The following is a 21,902-nucleotide window of genomic DNA, read 5'->3' on the forward strand; positions in this document are numbered from 1 at the left end:
GCAAGTGGAAGCTCTAACCCTGAATCTTGCTTATCTCACCCCTTGTCATGTTCTAGGCTCAGCTCTTCCTGCCAGAGTAGCAGGCATAGTAGGGTAAAAGTGAGTGAAGGATGTCTGAGGAAACACACACAAAGAGGCGGGATCCCAAAGTCCTGCTGTGCACCCCACCTGTGATTCATATCCTAAGATACAGGCCAAGATGACATCATCAGGTTCTATGGAGTAGTGGTCAACTCTAGCGGTTCTGACTGAAGTGCAGGATCCCCTTGCTTGAAGGGCTTGTTTGGAATCCGCTTGCCCCCGGTTCGAATCCGGGTAGGACCTCTTTTTTCCTTCTGCCTTGGGGTCACAGGACCTTTTTCTTTTGACCCAAAACACCTCGGTTTGGTGATCAGGACTGGGGTTGCAGCTGGTGTGGGGATGAGGTCAGCCTTAGGGTGAGGGCTGGAGCCAGACCTGGGCTAGGTTAGCTCAAAGGCTTGCTGCAGCGTCGGTGAATGCCTGTGGAGGAAAGGTTATACTGAGGCCATGATGATGCTGCTTTGTTGCTTGTGAAGGGCCTGTGAAGTGCTGGCAGGGTGCCAGGCAGCCAGGAAATGGTCTCCTGCCAGGCCTGGTGTCAGAGGCCAGGGTTTGGCTGGGCGAAGCAGGGTTGGTTGGCCTCGCGAGGCGGCGGCGGGCTGACGTGCCGGGACTCGGGAAACGGGGATTATGCGCAGCGGCCACACGAGCTGCGGGGGCGCGACCTCTGGCTTCTCCGACCTGGCCTTGCTGACGACCCTCGAGCCTCGACACCCCTCGCCCCCTGCCTCTCGCCTCCAGGACTACCATCACCACCGCCTCCGCCATCGTTATCGTCGTCGCTTCCTCCGACACTCTGCCTAGTCCAACGCATCACCTTGGGCAGCCATCGGCAGGGCGCAGCCACCTCGCTCAACGCCGCGCTTGCACTATCGCACATTCGCATCGCACGATCCGACGAGCTCGGGAGACGAAGCTGCTCGCCCCGCGTCTTCTCTGGCTTACGTCCGTCGAATCCGACCACTCGCGAACACTGCCCTAGGACGACACGACCTTCACGCTCTCTTCACGCCCTCCGGCATTGACTTCGCACGCTCACGCTCGAGACATTCGCTGGACGACTGCGTAGCCCGCCACACCTCGTCCTCGGTCCGCCTCGTCGACTGCGAAACACCGAGTGCCTTTCGACGCCGCCTCGCGGTTCCCACCCTCTACCTCTCGACCCGGCTCTAGGGTGACCACGCCGCGCGGACCGCCCGCACAGCATGGCGTTCGATCTCGATGCTTGCATAGCCACGCTGCTCAAGAAGCAGCTGCTCGGCGAGGCGTTGCTCAAGGAGATCTGCGAAAAGACCAAGGAGGTGCTGATGCGGGAGAGCAACGTCGTCCACATCTCGGCGCCCGTCACAGTCGTGGGCGACATCCACGGGTGAGTGCTTGCGCGGCCGTCGATGGGTCTCGGCGTGCCATCAAAGAGGAGAGCGAGCGACGAGCGGAGCGGCATGCTGACTGGTCGCCTCCCCCTCTGCGCCACACCGCTTCCCGCCTCGCCGACGCAGGCAATTCTACGACCTGATTGAGATCTTCCGGATAGGCGGGTACGCGCCGCACACCAACTATCTCTTCCTGGGCGACTACGTCGACCGCGGCCTGTTTTCGGTCGAGACCATCTCGCTGCTGACGTGCCTCAAGCTGCGGTATCCGGACCGCGTCCAGCTGATCCGCGGCAACCACGAGAGCCGCGCCGTCACGCAGACCTACGGCTTCTACACAGAGTGCCTGCGCAAGTACGGGTCGGCCAATGTGTGGACCTACTTTACCGACATGTTCGACTTCCTCACCCTCAGCGTCGTCATCGACGATCAGATCTTTTGCGTGCACGGAGGTGAGTCCCGGTCGGTGCGAAGGGCGCTGCCACCCTGCTCGAGAGAGGTGTTGGTGCTGACAGCCCCTACCTTCTCTGACCTTACGCCTCCCGCTCTTCGAACCCGCTCCTCGATCCAGGCCTCTCGCCGTCGATCCACTACATCGACCAGATCAAGATCATCGACCGGTTCCGCGAGATCCCGCACGAAGGGCCAATGGCGGACCTGGTGTGGTCCGATCCGGACCCGGACAAGGAGGAGTTTGCCATTTCGCCGCGCGGCGCGGGCTACACGTTTGGGGCGAGCGTCGTCAAGCACTTTCTGGAGCGCAACAACATGTCGCACATCCTGCGCGCCCACCAGCTCTGCATGGAGGGCTTCTCGGTCCTCTACGACGACCGCCTCAGCACCGTGTGGTCGGCGCCCAACTACTGCTACCGCTGCGGCAACATGGCCAGCATCCTCGAGGTCGGGCCGGGCGGCACCAAGCACTTTAACACGTTCGAGGCTGCTCCGGAAAACGACCGAGACGGGCCCAACCAGGTGCAGAACCAACAAAAGGTGCGTGGCATCGTGCGGCGAGCGAGGAAGCGAGCGAGCCGGGGTCGGATGTGGCCGTTGCGAAGCCGGCGACAACGCGGCGTCTCGATCTCGGTGCCAGTTGTCCGCTCGGCGAGAGGAACCTCAGCGCGACCCATTGGCGCCGGAACGATAAGCTCGACCCGCGGTCTTGATCGACGAGCCGCAGCGCGACGTTCGATACCCATTGCCCCCGATGACCTGACGGCATGCTAATGTCCTTTTCCGTCTTCGCTCCATCCGCTACCTTCTATCGCCCTTCGAATCGAAACGAAACAGCACGAGGCGGTCGAGTACTTCCTTTAAACGCCATCGATCGCTGCGCTCGCCATCCAGCGTCGAGGCTTGCACCCGCCATCGGGAGCGAGGCGGCATCTCGACGAACAACTGTAACTGTATCCTGGCCCATGCACGACATCCTGGGGGGGATCTGCGGAGGCGTCGTCTGGCTCTCTCCTCGTCCCGCCATTCATACCCCTCCCGCCATCCCGTTTCCTCTCCGGTCGTGTCTTTTGCCGCGCCCTCTCCAACCGCTGACTCTACCCGCCGTCGCCCTCGCCTGGCCGTGCGTGCGCCAGCTCGGCTTGTCTGCGGTCCCGCCCAGATCCCCTCCAGACGTCTGATCGCCCCTTGCCTCTGGCGCAACGCCATCTCGGCGTCGACGCGGGTGGCATGGCGGGGCCAATCCGCGTGTCTTCTGAGCACCACATCGCACTGCCGGCATCGCATCGCGCGAGGGCTGGAAGGGAGGGAGGATCCGCCATACTGCATTACTCTCCGCTCCATGCGACGGAGCAAGTCCGAGGATAACGACAACCATCTCCTCTGCCGAGTGCGTCGCCGCAACCTCGAGGCTGCCGTCTCGCCTTCCCTGGCGGCATCCACCCGATTCCTTCCTTCGTGCACCGACTCGACGTACCGCCCTCGAGCCCCTGGGGCCTGGGCCCACTGGCGACGTCTAGGAAAAGCTGCCGGCAAAGACGCCGAGCATCGTGACCCAGGCGCCCCTGCTGAGGCTCTCGAGGCCCTCCTCGTCGACCATCTTGTTGACGCAGTCGAGCAGGCCCTCGTACCGCTGCACGACGGGCGCGCCAAACTCGGCCGCCGCCTCCTCGACCGACTGCTCCTCGATCGGTCGCAGCGCAATCACGGGCTCCGGTGGCTCGCTGCCGCTGACGTTGCTGCTGCCGAAAGCACCGCCGCTGTTGTTGCTGCCGCCGCCGCCAAACGACTGCGCGCCTCCTGCAAGCCCGCCGAGCTGGACGCGGCTGGATTTGTTGTTGCTGCTGGCAGGGCCGTCCGCGCTCGCGGTCTGCGAGTCGGCGTTGCGGCGCGGCGACTCTTCGTCGTCTTCATCGTCTTCGATGGCAAAGCTGGGCCGCGAAGGCAGGTCGCTGGCTCCAGCGGCGGCGTCCCGGTCGAGCGACTTGCGGTCCGCCTCGGTCGAAGCCTTGGCGGGCGCGTCGTCCGAGTAGCCGCCGCCCGGCTGCGTCTGAGCGGCAACGGTAGCCTGGTTGTTGTAGGGTGCCGGTCCGGCGGCCGCCGCCGACGTGGGTGCGCGGGCGTATGCGCGGTGGAGCGGGTTCTGCCTCTCGGGCTGCTGGGTCGAGAGGCGGACCATGACGACCTCGAGGGGAGCGAGGACGACGACGCTGAGCACGTTCCAGAGGACAAAGACGGCGAGACCAAACGAGCTGACCTCGAGCATGCTCGAGTTGGGGCCCGAGTACTCTTCCTGTCCCGGAGCGGCGGGCACGGCGGGGTCGAGACCGCCGAGCGAGGGGACGGTGAGCTGGCGGACGATGCGGGTGGCGAGGCCGATCCAGGCGACGTGGGCGATGTTGGCGGCGAGGAGGCCGGGGAGGAGGTAGAGGCGCCAGGGCTGCGAGTACTCCTGGTAGGAGAGGAGCTCGCGGAGGTTGTCGCGCGGGCGGTTCCAGGGCAGGATGCGCGGGTGCACGATGGTGCGGTAGGAGACGACGTTGAGGGGTAGGGCGACGAGCGAGGCAAAGAGCATGTAGAAGAGGTTGGTGAAGAAGCCAAACTGGCCGGGAGCGCTGGGGGCGGCCTTGTACTGTCCGCCAGCGGCCGAGGTCTGGGTGCCGCTGAAGAAGACAAAGGTGAGGGTGGAGAGGAGGATGAGCTGGAGGGCTATGGGGGCCGAACCCTTGTATACGCCTGCCCAGCCCTCGAGGCGCTTTGTGCGCATGAGCATCGAGAGGACGCCGGGGACGACGGGCCCGATCTTTGCGGTTGACCTGCGTTCGGAGAGGAGGAAGGCCGAGAGGGCGCGCGGGTTTGCGGCCGATGCGCCGTCCTCGAGGACATTGTCGAGAGAGACGGCTTTTGGGAGGTAGTTTGCGCGGAGGCGGGTAATTGCGCCGCTGAAGGGCTGCGAGATGAGGACGGATATGCCGACGGAGAAGGTGATGGCGAGGAGGAAGGCGATGAATGCGATGATCATGGTGGTGGCGGTGCGGGCGAGGGCGAGGGCGAGGGAGAAGGAGAGGGAGAGTGGTGGGGGAGTGTCGGGGGGCCTGTGCCCGGGCTGGTGGAGCCAAAGGGCGACGAGGTGTGCAAGCGGATGTCTACGGCTGCGCCTGCGGTGATGGGAGTGGCGAAAGGGGGTGGTAGCGGTGGTGGTGGCGGTGGTGGTCGAAACGAGAGAGGAGGAAGGCGTCGTGGCGGGAGGGGTGGTGTTGGTGTTGTGCGAGTCGAGGGCGGGTACGTGGCGGAGTCGTCGTGTGGGACCCGACCCGACCAAGCAAAGCAAGCAAGCAAGCAAAGGCTGTGCACGGCCGGGGCCTGCCAGGACAGCCTGCCACCAGCGACGCGCGTGTGGAGTTGCAGCGAGGCCAGGCTTGGCTGGCTGCACCTTTGGCCGAGGTCCGAGCCAGGGGCAGACGTACTAACTGTGCGTTCGGGCCAGAGCCAGAGCCAGAGCCAGAGCCAGGGCCAGGGCCAGATCGAGGCTTGGTCGAGTGAGCGGCGCGGCAGACGCTGGACCCTGACGACGGCCCGCCGGACCTCTGTCTGTCGGGTCTTTCGCGCGAGAAAAAGGAAAGAAGCCTCGGCCAGGAAAATCGACGAGGCCAAGGTGACGTCGACCGCCCAAGTGGCCCGAGCGCGCAGCCGGCTCCTCGACCGCAGCGGCGGCACACGACAGTGGGCGGCTGAATCAGACGGCCGCAGAGGCCCCCCTACCGTACCCTAACGCCGGCGGCCGGTCGGAACGAGGGGCTGCGCTGCGCTGCGGGTCGACCAGGTGGAGGCAAGGCAGGCCAGGCTTGCGGCTGCTGCTGCTCGTCGTCGTCGAGCTATAAAGCCGCAGCGTGGAGCCGCTCGCTACCCGGCCTCGCCTTTCGCCTCCGCAGCACATCCACCGACCCCCATCTCATCGTCGTCCACCACCAACACCACCAACCACCACCACCAACAACACCCGCTACTCGCCCATCATGCCTCGCACCGCAGGTTCGTACCGCTCCCTCGTCGCTCCCCTCCGCTCCCCTGCCACGCCGACCTCGCGACGGCACTTGACCATTGCCGCGCCGTTGCGCACGCTGCAGCCCCTGGTCGGCGGTCCTGCCCACGCCCGTGGTACGAAGCTGCCGCCGCCAAACCGTCCTCTTACACCCCGTTCCATCGCCGTCGTTCCCCTTGCCGTGCACCCCTCGCCGTCCCTGCGTGCCTTTTCCACCTCTCCAACTGCCCGGCTGCCTGCAACCGCAGAGACCGCCAGCTACCGCCTCAACCAGTGCGTACCAAGCCGGCAGCAGACGGCATTGCTATCGCAGAGCCGGAACCGCCCGCGCTGACCGCTTCGACACCCCGCCTCCCTCCCTTGCTCGCCCGCCCGCTCGCCCGGCAGCACCATGATCCGTGTCAAGGACCCCAAGAAGTCGCTCGACTTTTACGAAAATGTCCTAGGAATGGACCTCATCGACCAACACAAGGCCGACGACTTTACCCTGTGCGTAGCTCCCAGCCAGCTCCTCCGCCTTGATCGGCAAGAGGCTCGAGACGAGGCTGACCACTTGCAACCCTATCGTCACCGTCATGCGCCTGGCCAACCCGCAGCTACTTCCTCGCCTACCAGCACAACCCTAAGGAGCAGCGCGGAGAGCGTGAAGGTGAGCCGCCACCCGAACAGATGTGCCTGTCGACTGCAAGAGGAACGTGCTGCTGACCCCGATTCCTGCACGCTCGACCGCCCTTGCCACCCACCTTAGCCATCCTCGAGCTGACGCACAACCACGGCACTGAAAACGACCCCAACTTTGCCTAGTGCGTAGAGCTGTCCAAGCCTCGATGGATCGCCCCATTCCTCCCGCTGCTCGCCTACGCCAGCTGACCGATTGACGGCACTGCTGCTCGCCCCCTTGTCGCTCCCCCACCCGCAGCCACAACGGCAACAAGGAGCCGCAGGGATTCGGCCACCTGGCCATTGCCGTCGACGACATCCAGGCTGCGTGCGAGCGCTTTGAGAAGCTGGGCGTCAAGTTCCAGAAGCGCCTCACGGACGGCAAGATGAAGTCGATCGCCTTTATCCTCGACCCCGTGAGTGGGAGTAGCCCGGAGCAGGATCAGGATCAGGGGTGTGTCCGAGAGCCGCAGGCTGACGTTTTCCTTTGTCGGTCAATTTCTTGGGCCCTCTCTGCTCGGCCGTCGTCCATGACAGGACAACTACTGGATCGAGGTCATCCAGACGACGCGACCCCAGTGAGCTCGACGGCAAGCGAACAGTGCGTCGGTGCAGTGAGCTTCCTTGCCACCTCGGCCAGGTCTGCACCAGTCGGGCGTGGGTGGCGTCGAGCCCGATGCTGATGCCACGAACCGCCGTGTTCCTTCTTGGCACCCCGCTGACAGGCGGACGAAGATGTAGCTACGTAGTCGGCCAACTGGCCCGGGGTTGGATGAGAATGAGGAACTGAAGCAAGGAGAAGCCGTAGTGAAGTCGAAGAAATCAGAGAATGCGAGGCGAGCTGGCCCGCCTGCGTGGACACGGAGGCCTGAGCTCAGTCCGAAGGCAGACAAGGGTCCGGGACTCGGGGATGCCACAGGCCTGGCCAGGCGCGGGCGGTGCGCACGTTCGCTGCGGGCCTGCAGGCAGCGGTAGCCTCCACCTCATCGTGCGCCGGTGGGTGGGCAGCAGCAAAGGGCCTTAGCCTTCGAAGCGAGGCCAAGCCAGAGCGCAGCAAGCGCCCTAGCCTAACTCTCTCTCGAGGGGCGTACGTGCCACCTTCGGAAGACTGCGTTGCGATGCGGCTGCCTCCCGAGGCGAGCAGGGAAATAGCAAGCAAGCAAGCAAGCAAGCAAGGTGGCTGTGTTGCGGTACAGCACGGGTCACCTCCCGGGTGCATCGTGAAGGGTGGGTTGAAGAGGTACGTGCAACGAGGCAAACGAGTCGAGCAGCGCCGTGGTAAGTGGGGCGGGCGGCGTGAAAGGAGTGCCAACCCCCAACCGCTAAAGGCAGCCCAGCCCCGACTCAGCCCCCCGGCCTAGGACGACGAGGTACAAAAGCTTCAAAGCCATGGCTTCTCCTTGGTCGAGGCGAGCCGTGTCCCGCCCCCCTCTTCCACTACCATCCCCATCCTCATCTTCGCCTTCCTCGTCGTCGATTCGCTCCAAGGTGGCTCATCGACCAAGCAGCACCAGGACTGCAACCGCCACCACCACCGTCGTACCGCGACTCGACACACGCTCCTTGCTGTCCTCGTCGTCGTTGCCACCACCGCCACTCGCACTCCCACCGTCCGCACGCTCGAGCAACAACATGGCACCTCGTTCCGCTGCCGCCGTCGGCACCGCCGCTACCCTGTCGCTGGGCGCAACGGCCAGCTTTGACAGTCTGAGCGCAGCGAGCGCCCGGGCCACCCTCGAGACCTACACGGGCCTGCCGGATGCGAGGACGCGGGTGCGCTACGCCAAGACGGTCTTTGCGCGCCTCTACCTCCTCGCCATCTCGCGCCCCTCGGACGGATCCGTCGACGAGGGCATCTCGTTCCTCCACGTCCTCGACTCCGAGTCGGCCTCGCAGCAGCCCCTCCCCGTCATCGGGTCGTTCAAGAGTGGCCTTGTCGATTTCCTCGTCGACGAGGTCCGCTCCTACATCCAGCCGCTCACGACGCCCGATGCCGAAGACGAGAACCGGCTGCCCGAGTCGTTCTACGCCGCCGCCATGGCGACGGGGCTTCTCCTCGGCCGCCTCTTCGCCTCGACGCCCGCACCCCACGACACCTCCGAGATGTCGCAGCGCATCTGGGACTCGCTCGTCGAACCGGCCCTGATCCGCGGCCTGTTTGTCGACGAGCAGGCCGCCTCGTCGGCGCCCGCCAACGTCGCCCTGCTGCCCGCCCTCGTCGCCTCGTCGGCCGCGTCGATCCGATCCTACCTCCTCCTCCGGACCAAGGGGAGGGGGAAGCAGTACGTGTGGTACGACGACGAGTGCAAGCAGCCCGATGCCCAGTGGACGTGGGACGACGTCGTGGCGCAGCTCCAGCGCGGCTTCAACGCCCCCTTTGCGCCCAAGCACACCTACCCGGCCCACTGCAGCCAGTTCTGGCAGAAGGTCGCCTCCGACCTCGCCCAGACGACGGCCAAGGACGCAGACGCGCTCGCCGACGCAAAGACGCCCGACGTCGTCGCCCAGTTCGCCGCCGAGCCGTCGGTGCTGCAGTCCGAGTTCCCCGCCACCCTCAACAGCCAGGACCGCGCCAGGCAGCTGGCCACGCTGCTCCGCCACACGGCCGAGCGCGTCGAGGCCAAGTTTGGCGTCGGACAGGGGACGCCCAAGCCCAACACGTTCCTCTCGTTCCAGGGGCAGAGCTTCGACGACGACAAGGCCAAGCAGGCGCACGAGGCCGTGCAGAGGCTCGTCGAGTCGCTCCAGTTGTAGTCAGTATGTGCGGGGCTGCTTTGTCGGTCCAGAGGGCGGGCGTCGGCTCGGAGAGGAGCCCCGTAGGCGGCCGTCCGTCGCGACCGTAACTAGTCATGATGTCGTAGAGTCGGCATCGCTGATCGTCGGGGCGTGTCATTGCAGGAATAAGAAACGAGAACGCGGGATGCTCGGGCCGTGCTTGACGGTGCTGGTCGCCCGTCTGTCCCCCCTAGCCTGAGCCCAGCCGGAGCGTCATCACAAGGGCTCATAGGCACCTCGCCCACCGCCACCACCGCCACCGCCGCCAAAGCCCAGGCCGCCCGCGGAGCCGGAGCCGGAGCCGCCGGCGATGGACCGCCACATGTGGCTGGCGGCGTCGCGGGCAATGTAGGGCGACTCTCTCCAAAAGTCGCGGTGGGGCACGAGGTCCCATCCGGACGCGCCGTACTGGTTGTAGTTGTTGTAGGCGCCGAGGGCCATGTAGGCGAGGAAGCCGAACGAGACGAGGAAGAAGAGCCAGCTGAAGAAGCCCCAGCCCGCAGATGCGGCTGGTTCGGCTGGGTTGCTGTCGTCGCCCTTGCCGCCGCCGCCGCCGTCGCCGGATGAGGGCGATTTGGGGGGCGTGGACGAGGACGAGGAGCAGGCAAACTTGGTGGGCCACTTTAGGTGGAGCTTTCCCTTTGCGCGGTCGTAGGTCTGCGAGGTGGGGTGGGCGTTCTGGTCGGCCCTCGGGTCGCAGATGAGTTCGACCTCTGCCTTTTGCGCGCGGTCGGCGTAGGTTGCGCCGGGCAGCTCGAGGGTGAAGCCCCTCTCGCCGTCGTCGTGGTCGACCTCGACGTCGATGCGCTTGCCGCCGTCGACGTCGGACCAGGCTACGGGGATGGCCTGTGTGAGGGTGGTTTTGTCGTCCTTTATGCTCTCGATGAGGATGCAGATGCGCGTTCCCGGTGGACACTGGTCGCGCTGCGGCGTGGCTGGGTCGATGGGCAGCGGGTTGCAGAGGTCGATGAGGAGGGTGGTGCGCGTCTCTGTGGGAGGGGTGCGTTCGAGGTTGGACCAGGTGAGCGGGTAGTGTATGGATGAGAGGTCAAACGTGCGCTTCGATGCGGGGAGGGTGACCGAGTCGCAGGCGAAGGGAGAGAGGATGTGCTTGGCGGCATGGGCGGTGGGGAGCTGGGCGGCGGCTGCAACCAGAGCTGCGACGAGGGCGAGGGCGAGGGTGGTGGCGGTGGCGGTGAGGCGTGGCGTTGGCCGTGGTGCTGTCGTGTGATTGACCATGCTGGGCGCGCGCAGAAGATGGGTGCGCAAGGAGACAGAGGGCGGGCTTGAGTGTTGTTGCGCCGTGGTGGTGGTGGTGGTAGGAGGCGAGGGGGCGAGGGGTGAGAAGGCCGTGGTCGGGGCTGTGCTGTGCGGCCAGCCTGGCACGAGGAGCGGAAGTCGGGAGTCGAGTCGAACCAGGGCGAGGGCGAGGGGCGAGGGGCGATCAGCCAGACGCAGACCCGAACCTCCACAACGACTTGGAAAAAGGGCAGCGGACAGAGGGCCCCACACGCAAGGCTGCGCAGCCAAGCCAGACGCAGCCAGCCAGACGAACGCGTCGCCTTTGGTTGGTTGGCCAGGCCTGGCCAGGGCTCGCCTTCTCGAGCTGGCCTCGCCTCGCCTTGCCACCACCACCGCCCACCACTACCAATACTGCCATCTCCCTCTCCAGCGTCATCCCTCGTCGCCGCCATCGCCGCAGCATCGGTCCTTGCGTCTCTCTCTCTCATCCTCTGTCGACCCCAACCCATTCTCCCCTGGCTGCACCTCGCTCGCCACGCCGCAGCAACCTCTCCGTGCCGCCACCACCGCCCTCCCGGCAAGTGTGGCATATGACGACGCCACAGCAGCAGCTGCTGCCGCACATCCACCATGGTCAGTACAGACCCAGCCGCAAGTTGCCTGTACCGGCTCCGTCTTTCCCCCGCCGCCGTCTTGACGCTGACCCACTCAATGCTCCTCGTCTCCCTTGTTTTCGCGCCTCGCAGAGCGTCAGGAGTCGGGCAGCATGCTCTGCGCGCAGCATGCACTCAACGCCCTCCTCCAGGGACACTACTACGACGCCACACAGCTAGCGTGAGTTGAGCCGCCGTCGCCCATCCTCGGTCTCTCTTGGGACCACCGCGGCTGACTTGCCCCTTGCTTCTCTCTTCGCAGTGACATTGCACGCGACCTCGACCGCCTCGAGTCTGACCAGCTCGGCCTATCCTCGGCCGACGTCGCCGCGCGCGACCGCAGCAGCCTCAACATGGACGACACCGGCTTCTTTTCCGTCTCGGTCCTCGAGCGCGCCCTCCAGGTATGGGGCCTCTCCCTCGCCAGCTGGCGCTCCGAGGCCATGCGCTCCAGCCAGTCCCACCCAGAGCGCCAGCGCGCCTTTGTCCTCAACCTCGACACCCACTGGTTCACCATCCGCTCGTTTGGTCGCTCCGGCTTCTTCTGGTACAACCTCAACTCGTTCCTCGATCAGCCCTCGTGGATCGGCACAAACTACCTCGCCACCCTCCTCAACACCGCAGAGGCCGAGGGTTACTCGGTCTTTGTCATCTTTGCCAGCGAGGGCACCCTCAACGACTCGCTCAGCCAGTCCGACGCCGACCAAATCGCCGACCTCCTCCCCGCCTCGTCCGCCCAGCAGCAGCAGCAGCAGCAGCAGCAGCAGCCAGGCTCGGCGGGCGGTGCTGCCTCGAGCGCCACCGAGCTCGGCCTCAAGCCGCAGCCACAGCCAGCCGCATCGACTTCCACACAAGCGCCACCCCTGTTCGCGGGTGCTCTGGGGGCAGGCGCAAGTTCTGGTGCAGGTGCGGCCGACGAGGACGCCGATCTGCAGGCGGCCCTGCGCGCCAGCCTGGCCGACACGGCAGCGGCGAGTGGCGCCGTGTCTCCGGCGACTGCCGCGCGCCTACGCCGGGGTCGCAGCGGCAGCGGCTCCAACTCGGTCGACGGCATCGAGGGGCCCGAGACGGATGCCGACATTGACGCCATTGCGCCCAACCGACAGCGGCTGCGCTCCGGCCTCGCCGCCACCACCACCACCACGGGTGCGCAGGACGAAGACGAGGACCTGCGCCGGGCCTTGGAAGCCAGCCGGGTCTTGGAAGCCGGCCTGGCCTCGTCGCGGTCCTCCTCGACCTCGACGCCCGTGGCAGCGGCCAGCTCGTCGGCCATGGCGCTCGACACGCCGCCTCCACGCCAGCCGAACCGACGCCGACGACGGATCCAGCAGCGCAACCCGCTCGGGGGCAACTCGGCCGACAACGCCATCGACCTCGATGCGTCCATCTCGGACCGCGACAATGACGACGACGACGACAACGACGGCCAAGCTGCAGGCGACACGGCGTCGGCGGCGATGCTGCGTCGCTCTCCCTTTCTCTCTCCCGCCATGGCGGCGGCCAACCGCGACGACGACGACGTCGAGGACCTGCCCTCGGACGACGACGACATCGACCCGTTCAGCGTGCCGGGCGCGCCCGAGGCGTCGGCGTTGCTTGGCAGGGGCGAGAGGTACTATGACGACGAGGACCAGCAGCTTCAAGCCGCGCTGGCCGCCAGCCTGGGAGACGAAGAGGCGGCAGCAAGGTACGCCGCTACCGGATCCGTGCCCAGCATTGCCACGTCGGGTGGCGGCGGCGGCGGCGGTGGGATGGGAGAGGCGATGGCGGGGACGGTCGAAAAGACGCCCGAGGACGTGGATCGTATTTGGAGGATGAGGGAGGAGAGCCGTCGGAAGGAACAGGAGAAGAGGGAGAGGGAGGAGCGTCGGGCCCGCGGTGTGCTTTCGCCCTCGCCTCCGCCGCCATCCACCGGCCCGGCGGGGGCGTCGGGCAAGGACAAGGAGGATGGCGACGATGACGATGATGATGACGAGGATGATGAGGAGGAGGCGGAAGAGGTCAGTCCGGAAGAGATGAGGAGGAGGAGGCTGGCGAGGTTTGGCTGATGCCCCAGCCCCCACGGCCGTCATCGTCGTTGGTGGGGATGGTGGCGGCTGTCATTGTCAATCATCGACCGAGCAACCCTCGTCATGCGAGCCCCGTCTACATTTCCCTGGCTCCGGCGCGCTCCACGCGCCCCGTCTTCCGTGAGCTACTGCCTGCTGCTCACTTGTCCGGCCCTGACCTGACCCTATCGCAGCAGCCGCCTCTGCCGCTGCCTCTACCGCTGCGGCTGCGGCTGCTACGACGGCTGCTGCGGGTGCTCCTGCCCAAGAGCGCAGAGGAAGCGCGCCACGACGTCCCTGCCCCTTCTGAGGTTGACGAGGCGGATACGCTCGTTGGGCAGGTGCGCCGAGTCGCTGCTCTGGCCCATGGGGAGGTGCACGGCCTCGGCGCGCAGCTCCTTTTCGAGGATCGCAATGGCGGGGATGCTGCCGCCCTCGCGGATGCTGATCGGCCCGCCACCGCCATCGTGATCGGGCGACGACGACGACGAGAGACCCCACACGTCGCGCACGGCGCGCTCGAGGTGGGTGAAATAGGGCGACGAGGAGCCCGACCACCAGTCGGCGCGGTGCTCGACGACGACGTGCACCGCGTTGGCCGACCCGCCAGCGCGCAGGCCGGCAAAGACGTTGTCGATGTGGCGCTGCAGCGCCGACTCGATGGCCGAAAGCGACTGGTCCGGCACGATGCGCAGACTCACCGTCGCGCTCACCTTGGACGGGATCACGGTGCTGTTGCCCGGCCCGCTCACCCGCAGGTGGTGCACCGACAGCGACGGGTGCCGCCACTTGGCCATGAGCGACTGCGCGCACGCCGCCACGGCCTCGGCCGTCGAGGCCGACGAGGGCTGCGCCGCCTGCAGCTTGATCCGCGCGATCGACTCGTACTGCGCCACCTCGGCCGGCGTCACTGGCCGCACGGCGTCGTAGAAGCCCGGAATTGTCACCTGCGCACCAGACGAGAGGCTCGAAAGCAGCTTGACCATCTAATCGACGAGGAGCGAGGAGCGAGGAGCGAGGAGCGGGCCGCGGAAGAGAACTTAAGGTCAGCAAGGAAGCATCTCACCGTTGACAGGCCAAAGACATCGGGTTTTCGCCATCTCTGCCATGCTGCACCGCACCGCACACTAACATCGATCATGGGCTCCCTCACCGCGCCGCCCTCGACGCCCGAGTGGACATCGGGCTCGTCGCCGCTCACTTCGATCGTGGCCCGCACCACGCCCCTCAGCCCGACGGTGAGGCACGGCGTGTCCTCGCCGAGCCAGTACGAGTTGGACAGCAGGATGACGTCGATATGGCCGATGTCGTCTTTGTGGGCGCGGACCGCCTCGGTGAAGCCGATGCTGCCGGTTTCCTCCTCGCCCTCGATCAGGAAGACGACGTCGGCGTCGAGCTGCCGCTGCGAGAGCAGCTGGCTGGCCGCGCAGGCGGCGGCGAGGATAGGGCCCTTGTTGTCCGACACGCCCCGCCCGTACAGGTAGCCGTCTCGGCCGTCCATCTGGAACGGGTCGCTGTCCCACTGTCCTTCGGCGTCGATGCAGTCGTAGTGGCCGTAGAAGAGGCACCGCTTCGTCGGCGGTGGGGACGAAGACAAAGGCCCGCTTCTACCGTCCGCGGCATCTGCGTCTACGCCTGTGGCGGCAGTGGCATCTCCTCTGTCCTGCTCGCTCGGTCTCCGGCTCCGACTGAGGCTGCGGCTGCGGCTTTGCGACCCGTTGGCCTTGAACGTGGCGAGGACGAGCGGGTTGCGTCCCGGCAGGTTGGCCAGGATCTTGGCCTCGGCACCCAGGCCACTCAGGCAGGCCTTGAGAAAGTGGGCCGCCTGGCGGCAGTCCTCGCGGTTTTCCTCGACCGACGACACGCTGCGGTATCGCACAAACTGCGCCAGGCTCGAAAGCAGCGTCGACGACCCGGGCGCACTCGGCACAGCTGCGGCAGATGGCGTCTGATCTCGGCTGCCGCCGCCGTCGACTGCGTACTCAGACGACCGGCCCGCCCCGCCGTCCCTCTGCGGCAGGTTCCAGATCTTGATGAGATCGTCGCTGGACCCCGTCACGAGCTGGAGCACGGGCCGAGGTCGGTTCGGCTGCCCGGGCGGCACGGGCTGCCGGATCGACGCGAGCGAGAGGATGATGCCGTCGTGCGCCTTCCACTGATCGGTGCATCGGAACGAGCGATCCCACCGCCGGATCCTCCCGTCGGCAGAGGCGGTGAAGAGGCAGCCGTCGTACGAGCAGGCCTCGAGCGCCAGCACGTCGTCGTCGTGGGCCCGCAGCGTGCGCACCAGCGTGCACGTCTCGAGGTCCCAGACTTCGACATCGCCGCCCTGCAGCCCAGCGAAGAGGGTGCTCTTCCACGACGCCAGCGCCATCACTGCATTGCCGTCGGTGTTGGGGCTTTCGAGCGTTGCCAGATGGACGAGTCCCTCGGGCGTGGCATGCCACAGCTTGACGGCCTCGTCTCCCGATCCGGACGCGAGCACCTTGCGGTGCGGGTGATCGCCCTCGAGCGTGAGGATGGCAAACGTGTAGATGTAGCCAAAGTGGGCGCTGGGGACCGAACAGGCCGGCGGCACTACGAGCGTCTCCACCACGGCGCCGTTCTCTGCAGAAGCATCGACGGCCCTCTTAAACGACGAGTCAGGATCAAGGACGGCTGCTTCAGGGTGCCGCAGAGCATCTGGCACTGTCAGCGACATGTCGCTTAGCCTCGCAGAAGCTGCCGAGATGACTTCGTCCGTTGCCGCGCCGGGATGCTGTGCATGAGGCCGAGTGGCCGGGCCCGTCGCTTCCGGTCCTGCGGCTCTGATGCCGCCGCCATCGCCATCGGCGTTGCCAAGATGGCCCTCTGAGATCCGCGATCTCAGTAGCGGCGGCGGCGGAGGCTGTGGGGTGGCGCTGCCCCCTGTACCAGCGCCTCTCGCGGTCTTGCCGCTGGCAGCTGCAGCCGACGCTGCCGTGGTGTTGGTGGACCGGCTGCGCGAGAGCGACACCGAGTCAAAGAAGCGGTGGGGTCTCGATACGGGAAAGGCTCCGGGCGTGGCAACTTTTGGGCTGTCGGAGCCGCGCAGCTGCCCGCCGTGTGCCGATCCTCGTACCGCCAAGCCCCCAGCTGGCGTCGCTGTCGCAGCGCCCGGCTGCGTCGCGGCCTGGCTGCCATTCGAGGCCGATGAAGCGATGCCTTCGAGGCAGATCCACTGGATTGACGTGTTCTGGCACCCGAGGTAGAGGGTCTGGAGCTCGCTGCACCACTTGAGCGCAAAGATGTCTCCCACGTTGTCCTCTGCCGGGTAGACGACGTAGAGCGGGCGGAGCGAGTGTGTGTCCCAGATGCGGACGGTGTTGTCGCCCGAGGAGCTGAAGAGCCAGTTTCTTTCGGGTGCGAGCTCGAGGGCGAGAACGCTGCCGGTGTGGCCCTCGAGGCGGGTCGTGCGCTGGTAGGTGGCGAGGTCCCAGACGTAGATGCACTCGGACTGCGATCCGCTGAACACGAGGCCACGCTGCTCGTCGACGGCGAGCGAGAGGACGGACGAAGAATGGGTGATGGTGTGATGAAGGGAGGCGGATGCGGCCGTTGACGATGACGATGACACGGCCGAGGCTGTCAAATGGCGACCTGGAAAGTCAGGGTGGCCCTGGTGGCGGTGGTGGTTGTGATGGGAGCCTGGAGCCGAGCTGCGGTGCCTGTGATCCGCGAAAGCGTAGCTGCTGCCGCCGCCGCTGCTGTTGCTGCTGCTGTTGTACGGATGTCCCGATGCCGCGTCGTCGGAAGCCGTGGGATGGGTGCGCTGGTAGGGTGCGTCTCCTCGGTCCAAGGCCGATGGGCCTGCGCCGCCGCTCCGTGGGGGATAGGCATCTGTTGCAATGCTAGCCGTCGCCTCAAAGGGGTTGTCGGAGAAGCCGCGCGGGCGGTGGTCGTAGTGCACGTTGGGCGAGCACATCGTCAAGCGGAGCCTCGGCCGGTTTCGGCTCAGGCCGCTCCGAGACTGCGCTCGTCGGTCGGGGAGAGATCAGGCAGTCGGACGTGCGGGAGCGACCCGAACAGCGTCAAGAGGAGGCCTCACAGGGGTTGATATGAGGACCAGGAGGATGTAGAGTGGTCCGAGGAGCGAGGAGCGAGGAGCGAGGAGGGTGAGGAGCGGAGGGGAGGAAGCGAGGGCGGCCGAACCAAAGTCGTCGAGGGCCAGGCTGGCTCGACCTCGGCCAAGGCGTCAGGATGTGGAGTCAGAGCCAGGCCTGCCGGGCGGGGCAAGGCTGGGCCAGGCCGGACCTGCACAGCACCCTCAATCGGGCCCAGACCGATGGCAAGGCAGGCAGCCTGCGACATTGGCAAGGCGCACGGCCTCACCTGGCCTGTGCTGGTGGCGCACACCAGGCTGCGAGCGCGGCCGACGAGGATGGTGTGATTGCAGCCGCATGGGTGCCCGGCCCGTTGGACGGCACGCCATCATGCCAGCCGTTGCGGCACCTACGGCGTCCGAGGGCCAAATGTGAGGAGAAGGCACCGAGGCATCGGGCGTGCCCGCCCGTCCGTCGTGGCTTGCTCTCTGCTGTCGGTTCCGCTGCTAGCCAGCCCGGTGCTGGCAGGCTCAGAAAAAAAGTTGGACGTGGGCTGGCTGGGCCAGGACCGGCGGCGGCGGCGGCTTGGTTTCAGGTTGGGTGCTGGTTTCCTTCTCGCTGCGTGCCTGCTGGCTCCTCCACCTTGCCTCGCCCGTCTCTCTGGCTTCGCACTCCCATCACCGCCTACCACCACATCGCCCACCGGCGTCGCTCCCTCTCTCGCCGCCGTGCTCTGCACCAGCCCCTCTCCCTGTCGGCTCTCTCGGTAGTCTGCCAACGCAGCTGCACGCTGGTGTCGAGCTCCCGATCCGGCATCGTCCTCGGTCTGCCAGCCCGGGACCGCCTGCCTCCTCTCTACCCTCCCTTTGCTTGCCGCTCCGCTGCCCGCCATGCCGCCCCGCGCCTCTTCGTCGTCCGGCGGCGGCCGCAGCGGCAAGCTGAGCGACATCGAGAACCAGTTCTACCAGGCCGCCCTCTCGGCGCCCAACAAGACCATCACCCAGGATGACCTCTCCGAACGCTTCCGCACCGTTCCCATCGAGGAGCAGCTCGGCGCCATCAATGGTCTCCTCAAGAAGAACCTCTTCACCGTGCAGAAGAGCGCAGACACCATCCAGTACCTCGCCACCGCAAAGAACGAGGCCAGCATGATGGGCAAGCTCGACGAAAATGAAAACATCGTCTACTCGCACATCAAGGACTCGCGCAACGAGGGCATCTGGACAAAGCAGCTCAAGATCCGCACGGGGCTCCACCAGACCATCATCAACCGCTGCCTCAAGTCGCTCGAGCAAAAGCAGCTCGTCAAGGCCGTCAAGTCGGTCAAGTACCCCACCCGCAAAATCTACATGCTCTACGGCCTCACCCCCTCCACCGAGCTCTCCGGCGGGCCGTGGTACACCGACAACGAGCTCGACACGGGCTTCATCAACGAGCTATCCATGGCCTGCCTCAACTTTATCCGATCCCGCTCCTTTCCCAAGAACGGCATGTCGCGCGCCCTCTTTCCCTCGTCGCAGACGTCCAAGCTGCCCTCGGCCGACACGGTCCACGCTTACCTCCGCAATTCGGGCCTCACAGAGACCCAGCTCGAGCTCGAGCACGTCGTTTCGCTCCTCGACATCCTCGTCTACGACGAACAGGTCGAAAAGATCCCCGTCCTGCCCTTTGCCATGGGCGGGCTGAGCCTGTCCAACGGCCGCGGCGCCGACCACGACAGCGACTCGGACAGCGACGCGGGCAGCCGGAGTGGCTCTGAGTCCGGAGACAGCGGCAGCGGCAGCGATAGCGACAGCGACAGCGGCTCGGACAGCGGCTCAGACGACGACAGCGACTCGGGCAGCGAGTCTGGCTCCGCCTCGAGCGCCTCGCGCACTCGCAGCGGCAGCGAGAGTGGCAGCGACAGCGGCAGTGACGACGACGACGACGCGTCGTCCTCGGCCAGCGACGACGAGGGCGGACGTGGCTCGAAGAAGCGGAAGCGGTCGTCGAAGTCGTCGAGCAAGTCACGCAAGCGGGGCAAGAAGGAGTCGTCGTCGTCGTCATCAAAGAGCAAGAGCAGGAGCAGCAAGAGCGGGCGAAAGAGCAAGAGCGAATCGTCCAAGTCCAAGGCAAAGACGCGCTCCAAGTCCAAGTCCAAGAGCAACAGCAGCAGTGGCAGCAAGCGGTCTTCGTCGTCGTCGAAGAAGCGCTCTTCGTCCAAGGGCAAGTCGAAGTCGTCGGCACGCGACCGCGACCGAGACCGGAGCAAATCGCGATCCCGCTCGCGCTCCCGCTCGCGATCGCGTTCCAAGTCGCGCGCCGCCAGCCCCGCAGCGTCGTCGCAGGGCGAGTCGGACGGGCCCGACATCGACGCCATGGACGGCTCGACGCGGGTGCCGTTCGTCTACCGCGCCGTGCGGCCGCTGTCGGTCCGCGTGGGCTGGACCGAGGTGCCGTGCGGCCACTGCCCCGTGTTTGACTTTTGCGACGAGTCCGGGCCCGTCAATGCCGAGTCGTGCCAGTACTATGGCGGGCTCGAGGACGAGCTGGGCAGGAAGGTGGCCGACGGCTGGGTCGACGCTGCCGTCGCCGAGGAGGACGAGGAAGAGGAGGAGGGTGACGAGGGCGAGGGCGAGGATGGGGAAGGCGAGGGAGGGGACGTGGACGACGAGGGCGGCGCGAGGTGACAGAAGGCCGCGTGGAACGAGAGACTAGGCGGGCCCGTGAATGGTGCCCGTCGTCGCCGCGCTTCGGCGCCCGTACGCCGCCGCCGGCGCATCTACCAAATCCAACCTGTACTTTTACGCATGCACGCACGCACGCTTCCGCGCACCCAGGCGCACACGCCATGTCGAAAGCAACGACATCCACAGCCTGAGCCTGCCCAGCCGCTCGATCGATCGGCACAGGCGTAAGACGGGGGCGGCGCGAGCGCGAGAGGGTGAGAAAACGAAGTGCATGGCATCCACAACAACGACGACAGGACGAGGGATTCGAGACTCTTTCGCTCGATCAACGCTTGACCCAGCTGTGAGGGACAGAGTAGGGGGCCAAGAAAGATCAAGAAGGGATGGGCGAAAAGTCAGCCTGGTACGGATCACGACGTGCGCTGCAGATGAGGCAAAGAGCAGCGACGACAAAGACGACAACGCCGCCGCGGATACGCACGTGTAAGCCTTTCTGGCCTTTGCGAGGCCCGTCTTTTTCCTCTCGACGACCCTGGGGTCGCGCTTGAGGACGCCGTCCTTTGCGAGGACGCGGCGGGCGACGGCCTTTACGTCGAGCCTGGTCTTTTCGTCGTGGATGTCTTGGCCGACGAGGGTGACGAGGGCGTTGGAGATGCCGTGGGCGATGGCGGCGGCCTGTCCCGAGGTGCCGCCGCCGCGGACGATGGCAAAGACGTTGTAGCCTCCGAGCGTGCCCGTCAGCTTAAAGGGCCAGGTGACGGTCTCGCGGTCGGTGTTGCGCGTGAAAAAGTCGGGCAGGGGCGTGTTGTTGACGAGCACCTGGCCGCCGATGTTGGCGGGGGTCGAGGCGGGCGCGGACGACGACGAGGCGGGGACGAGCCAGACGCGGGCGCTGCTCTCCTTTCTGCGTCCGCGGGCATAGGCGCGTCCGTGCTGGTCAATGACGCCCTTTCCGTTTTTGAAAGCCTTTTCGCCCGTCGACTCGAGCTCCTCCTTGGCCGCCTCGTTCATGTACCTGGCGAGGGTCTCGACAAACTTGGCGGCCACGTCGCGCTTGTGCCTGTCATCGGCGGCGGGGGCGAGGTGCTCGGCGACGAGGTGGCGGAAGCGGGCGAGGAGGGCGAGGCGGGTGACAATCTGGCGGTACTGGGATGCCTTGAGCTGGGTGCCGACGACGGTGGCGAGCTTGTCGCGCGAGAGCCAGAGGTTCCTGCGGCCCGTCTTGGGTGCGGGCGGCGGTCCCGAGTTGTTGGGGAGGACGTGGGCGAGGGTGAGGGTGCGCCTTACGGAGAGGTAGAGCGAGTCGAGTTGGAGGATGGTGTCGATGTAGAGGGGGCGGCCGGTGTAGTAGCTCGGCGAGGCGGGCTTGAGCCGCGAGGGGAGCGGGGCGACGGGTGGCAGCTGTGGAATGGGTGCGCGCGACGAGTATCCCGACGAAGAGGAGGACGAGGACGACGAGGCAGATGACGACGACGACGACGCCGACTCGGTGGAAGCGTATCGTCGTGCGGCGGGTGCAGCGGCTGGGGCAGACGCAGGGGCGCGGGTGGCGACGAGGCGGGCGAGCGCCTGCGTTGTGCGGCGTGCTGGTGCCGCCATGGTGATAGGTACGGCGATGGTGGACAAATCGCCTGGTGAACAGACGCGCAAGGGGGGTAGCGGGGCGTGGTAGCGGTGATGGCTGCTGATGGCGAAGAGTGGGGCGAGCGTGGCCCTCATCTTCTGACGGAGGCTTGCGGCTGGCTGAGGCTCTCTGCAGGAGGCCGCCTTTGCCAGATCGGATCCTGGGCTGCCCGAGAGCGCGGTCCCGGCTCCGAAAAGAAAAACAGGCTAGGCTAGGTCGCG

The 21,902-nt window shown here is 66.3% G+C and overlaps 9 protein-coding genes across 9 annotated transcripts; 5 read left to right on the plus strand and 4 right to left on the minus strand.

Moving 5' to 3' along the window:
* Window positions 1-1,286: 1,286 nt before the first annotated feature.
* PFL1_02979 (uncharacterized protein) lies at window positions 1,287-2,771 on the plus strand (the record flags this gene model as incomplete). The annotated part of the gene is made up of 4 exons (XM_007880496.1): window positions 1,287-1,450; window positions 1,581-1,906; window positions 2,026-2,447; window positions 2,745-2,771. 4 exons carry the CDS (start codon window positions 1,287-1,289, stop codon window positions 2,769-2,771), a joined length of 939 nt encoding a protein of 312 aa, XP_007878687.1.
* A 652-nt stretch (window positions 2,772-3,423) lies between these two features.
* PFL1_02980 (uncharacterized protein) lies at window positions 3,424-4,929 on the minus strand (the record flags this gene model as incomplete). Its single annotated transcript, XM_007880497.1, has 1 exon — window positions 3,424-4,929. One exon carries the CDS (start codon window positions 4,927-4,929, stop codon window positions 3,424-3,426), a length of 1,506 nt encoding a protein of 501 aa, XP_007878688.1.
* A 994-nt stretch (window positions 4,930-5,923) lies between these two features.
* PFL1_02981 (uncharacterized protein) lies at window positions 5,924-7,191 on the plus strand (the record flags this gene model as incomplete). The annotated part of the gene is made up of 7 exons (XM_007880498.1): window positions 5,924-5,939; window positions 6,198-6,222; window positions 6,337-6,438; window positions 6,546-6,598; window positions 6,698-6,752; window positions 6,869-7,025; window positions 7,147-7,191. 7 exons carry the CDS (start codon window positions 5,924-5,926, stop codon window positions 7,189-7,191), a joined length of 453 nt encoding a protein of 150 aa, XP_007878689.1.
* Window positions 7,192-7,998: 807 nt separating this feature from the next.
* Window positions 7,999-9,363, plus strand: PFL1_02982 (uncharacterized protein; the record flags this gene model as incomplete). Its single annotated transcript, XM_007880499.1, has 1 exon — window positions 7,999-9,363. The coding sequence occupies one exon, from the start codon at window positions 7,999-8,001 to the stop codon at window positions 9,361-9,363; it is 1,365 nt and encodes a 454-aa protein (XP_007878690.1).
* A 237-nt stretch (window positions 9,364-9,600) lies between these two features.
* Window positions 9,601-10,623, minus strand: PFL1_02983 (uncharacterized protein; the record flags this gene model as incomplete). Its single annotated transcript, XM_007880500.1, has 1 exon — window positions 9,601-10,623. The coding sequence occupies one exon, from the start codon at window positions 10,621-10,623 to the stop codon at window positions 9,601-9,603; it is 1,023 nt and encodes a 340-aa protein (XP_007878691.1).
* Window positions 10,624-11,216: 593 nt separating this feature from the next.
* Window positions 11,217-13,327, plus strand: PFL1_02984 (uncharacterized protein; the record flags this gene model as incomplete). Its single annotated transcript, XM_007880501.1, has 3 exons — window positions 11,217-11,259; window positions 11,373-11,460; window positions 11,542-13,327. The coding sequence occupies 3 exons, from the start codon at window positions 11,217-11,219 to the stop codon at window positions 13,325-13,327; spliced, it is 1,917 nt and encodes a 638-aa protein (XP_007878692.1).
* A 236-nt stretch (window positions 13,328-13,563) lies between these two features.
* PFL1_02985 (uncharacterized protein) lies at window positions 13,564-17,270 on the minus strand (the record flags this gene model as incomplete). Its single annotated transcript, XM_007880502.1, has 2 exons — window positions 13,564-14,313; window positions 14,460-17,270. The coding sequence occupies 2 exons, from the start codon at window positions 17,268-17,270 to the stop codon at window positions 13,564-13,566; spliced, it is 3,561 nt and encodes a 1,186-aa protein (XP_007878693.1).
* Window positions 17,271-18,278: 1,008 nt separating this feature from the next.
* On the plus strand, window positions 18,279-20,057 carry PFL1_02986 (uncharacterized protein; the record flags this gene model as incomplete). Its single annotated transcript, XM_007880503.1, has 1 exon — window positions 18,279-20,057. One exon carries the CDS (start codon window positions 18,279-18,281, stop codon window positions 20,055-20,057), a length of 1,779 nt encoding a protein of 592 aa, XP_007878694.1.
* Window positions 20,058-20,382: 325 nt separating this feature from the next.
* PFL1_02987 (uncharacterized protein) lies at window positions 20,383-21,656 on the minus strand (the record flags this gene model as incomplete). Its single annotated transcript, XM_007880504.1, has 2 exons — window positions 20,383-20,398; window positions 20,539-21,656. 2 exons carry the CDS (start codon window positions 21,654-21,656, stop codon window positions 20,383-20,385), a joined length of 1,134 nt encoding a protein of 377 aa, XP_007878695.1.
* Between the last annotated feature and the right edge of the window lie 246 nt (window positions 21,657-21,902).

Source organism: Pseudozyma flocculosa, assembly GCF_000417875.1.
Source record: "Pseudozyma flocculosa PF-1 unplaced genomic scaffold scaffold00009, whole genome shotgun sequence".
Lineage (NCBI taxonomy): Eukaryota > Fungi > Basidiomycota > Ustilaginomycetes > Ustilaginales > Ustilaginaceae > Pseudozyma > Pseudozyma flocculosa.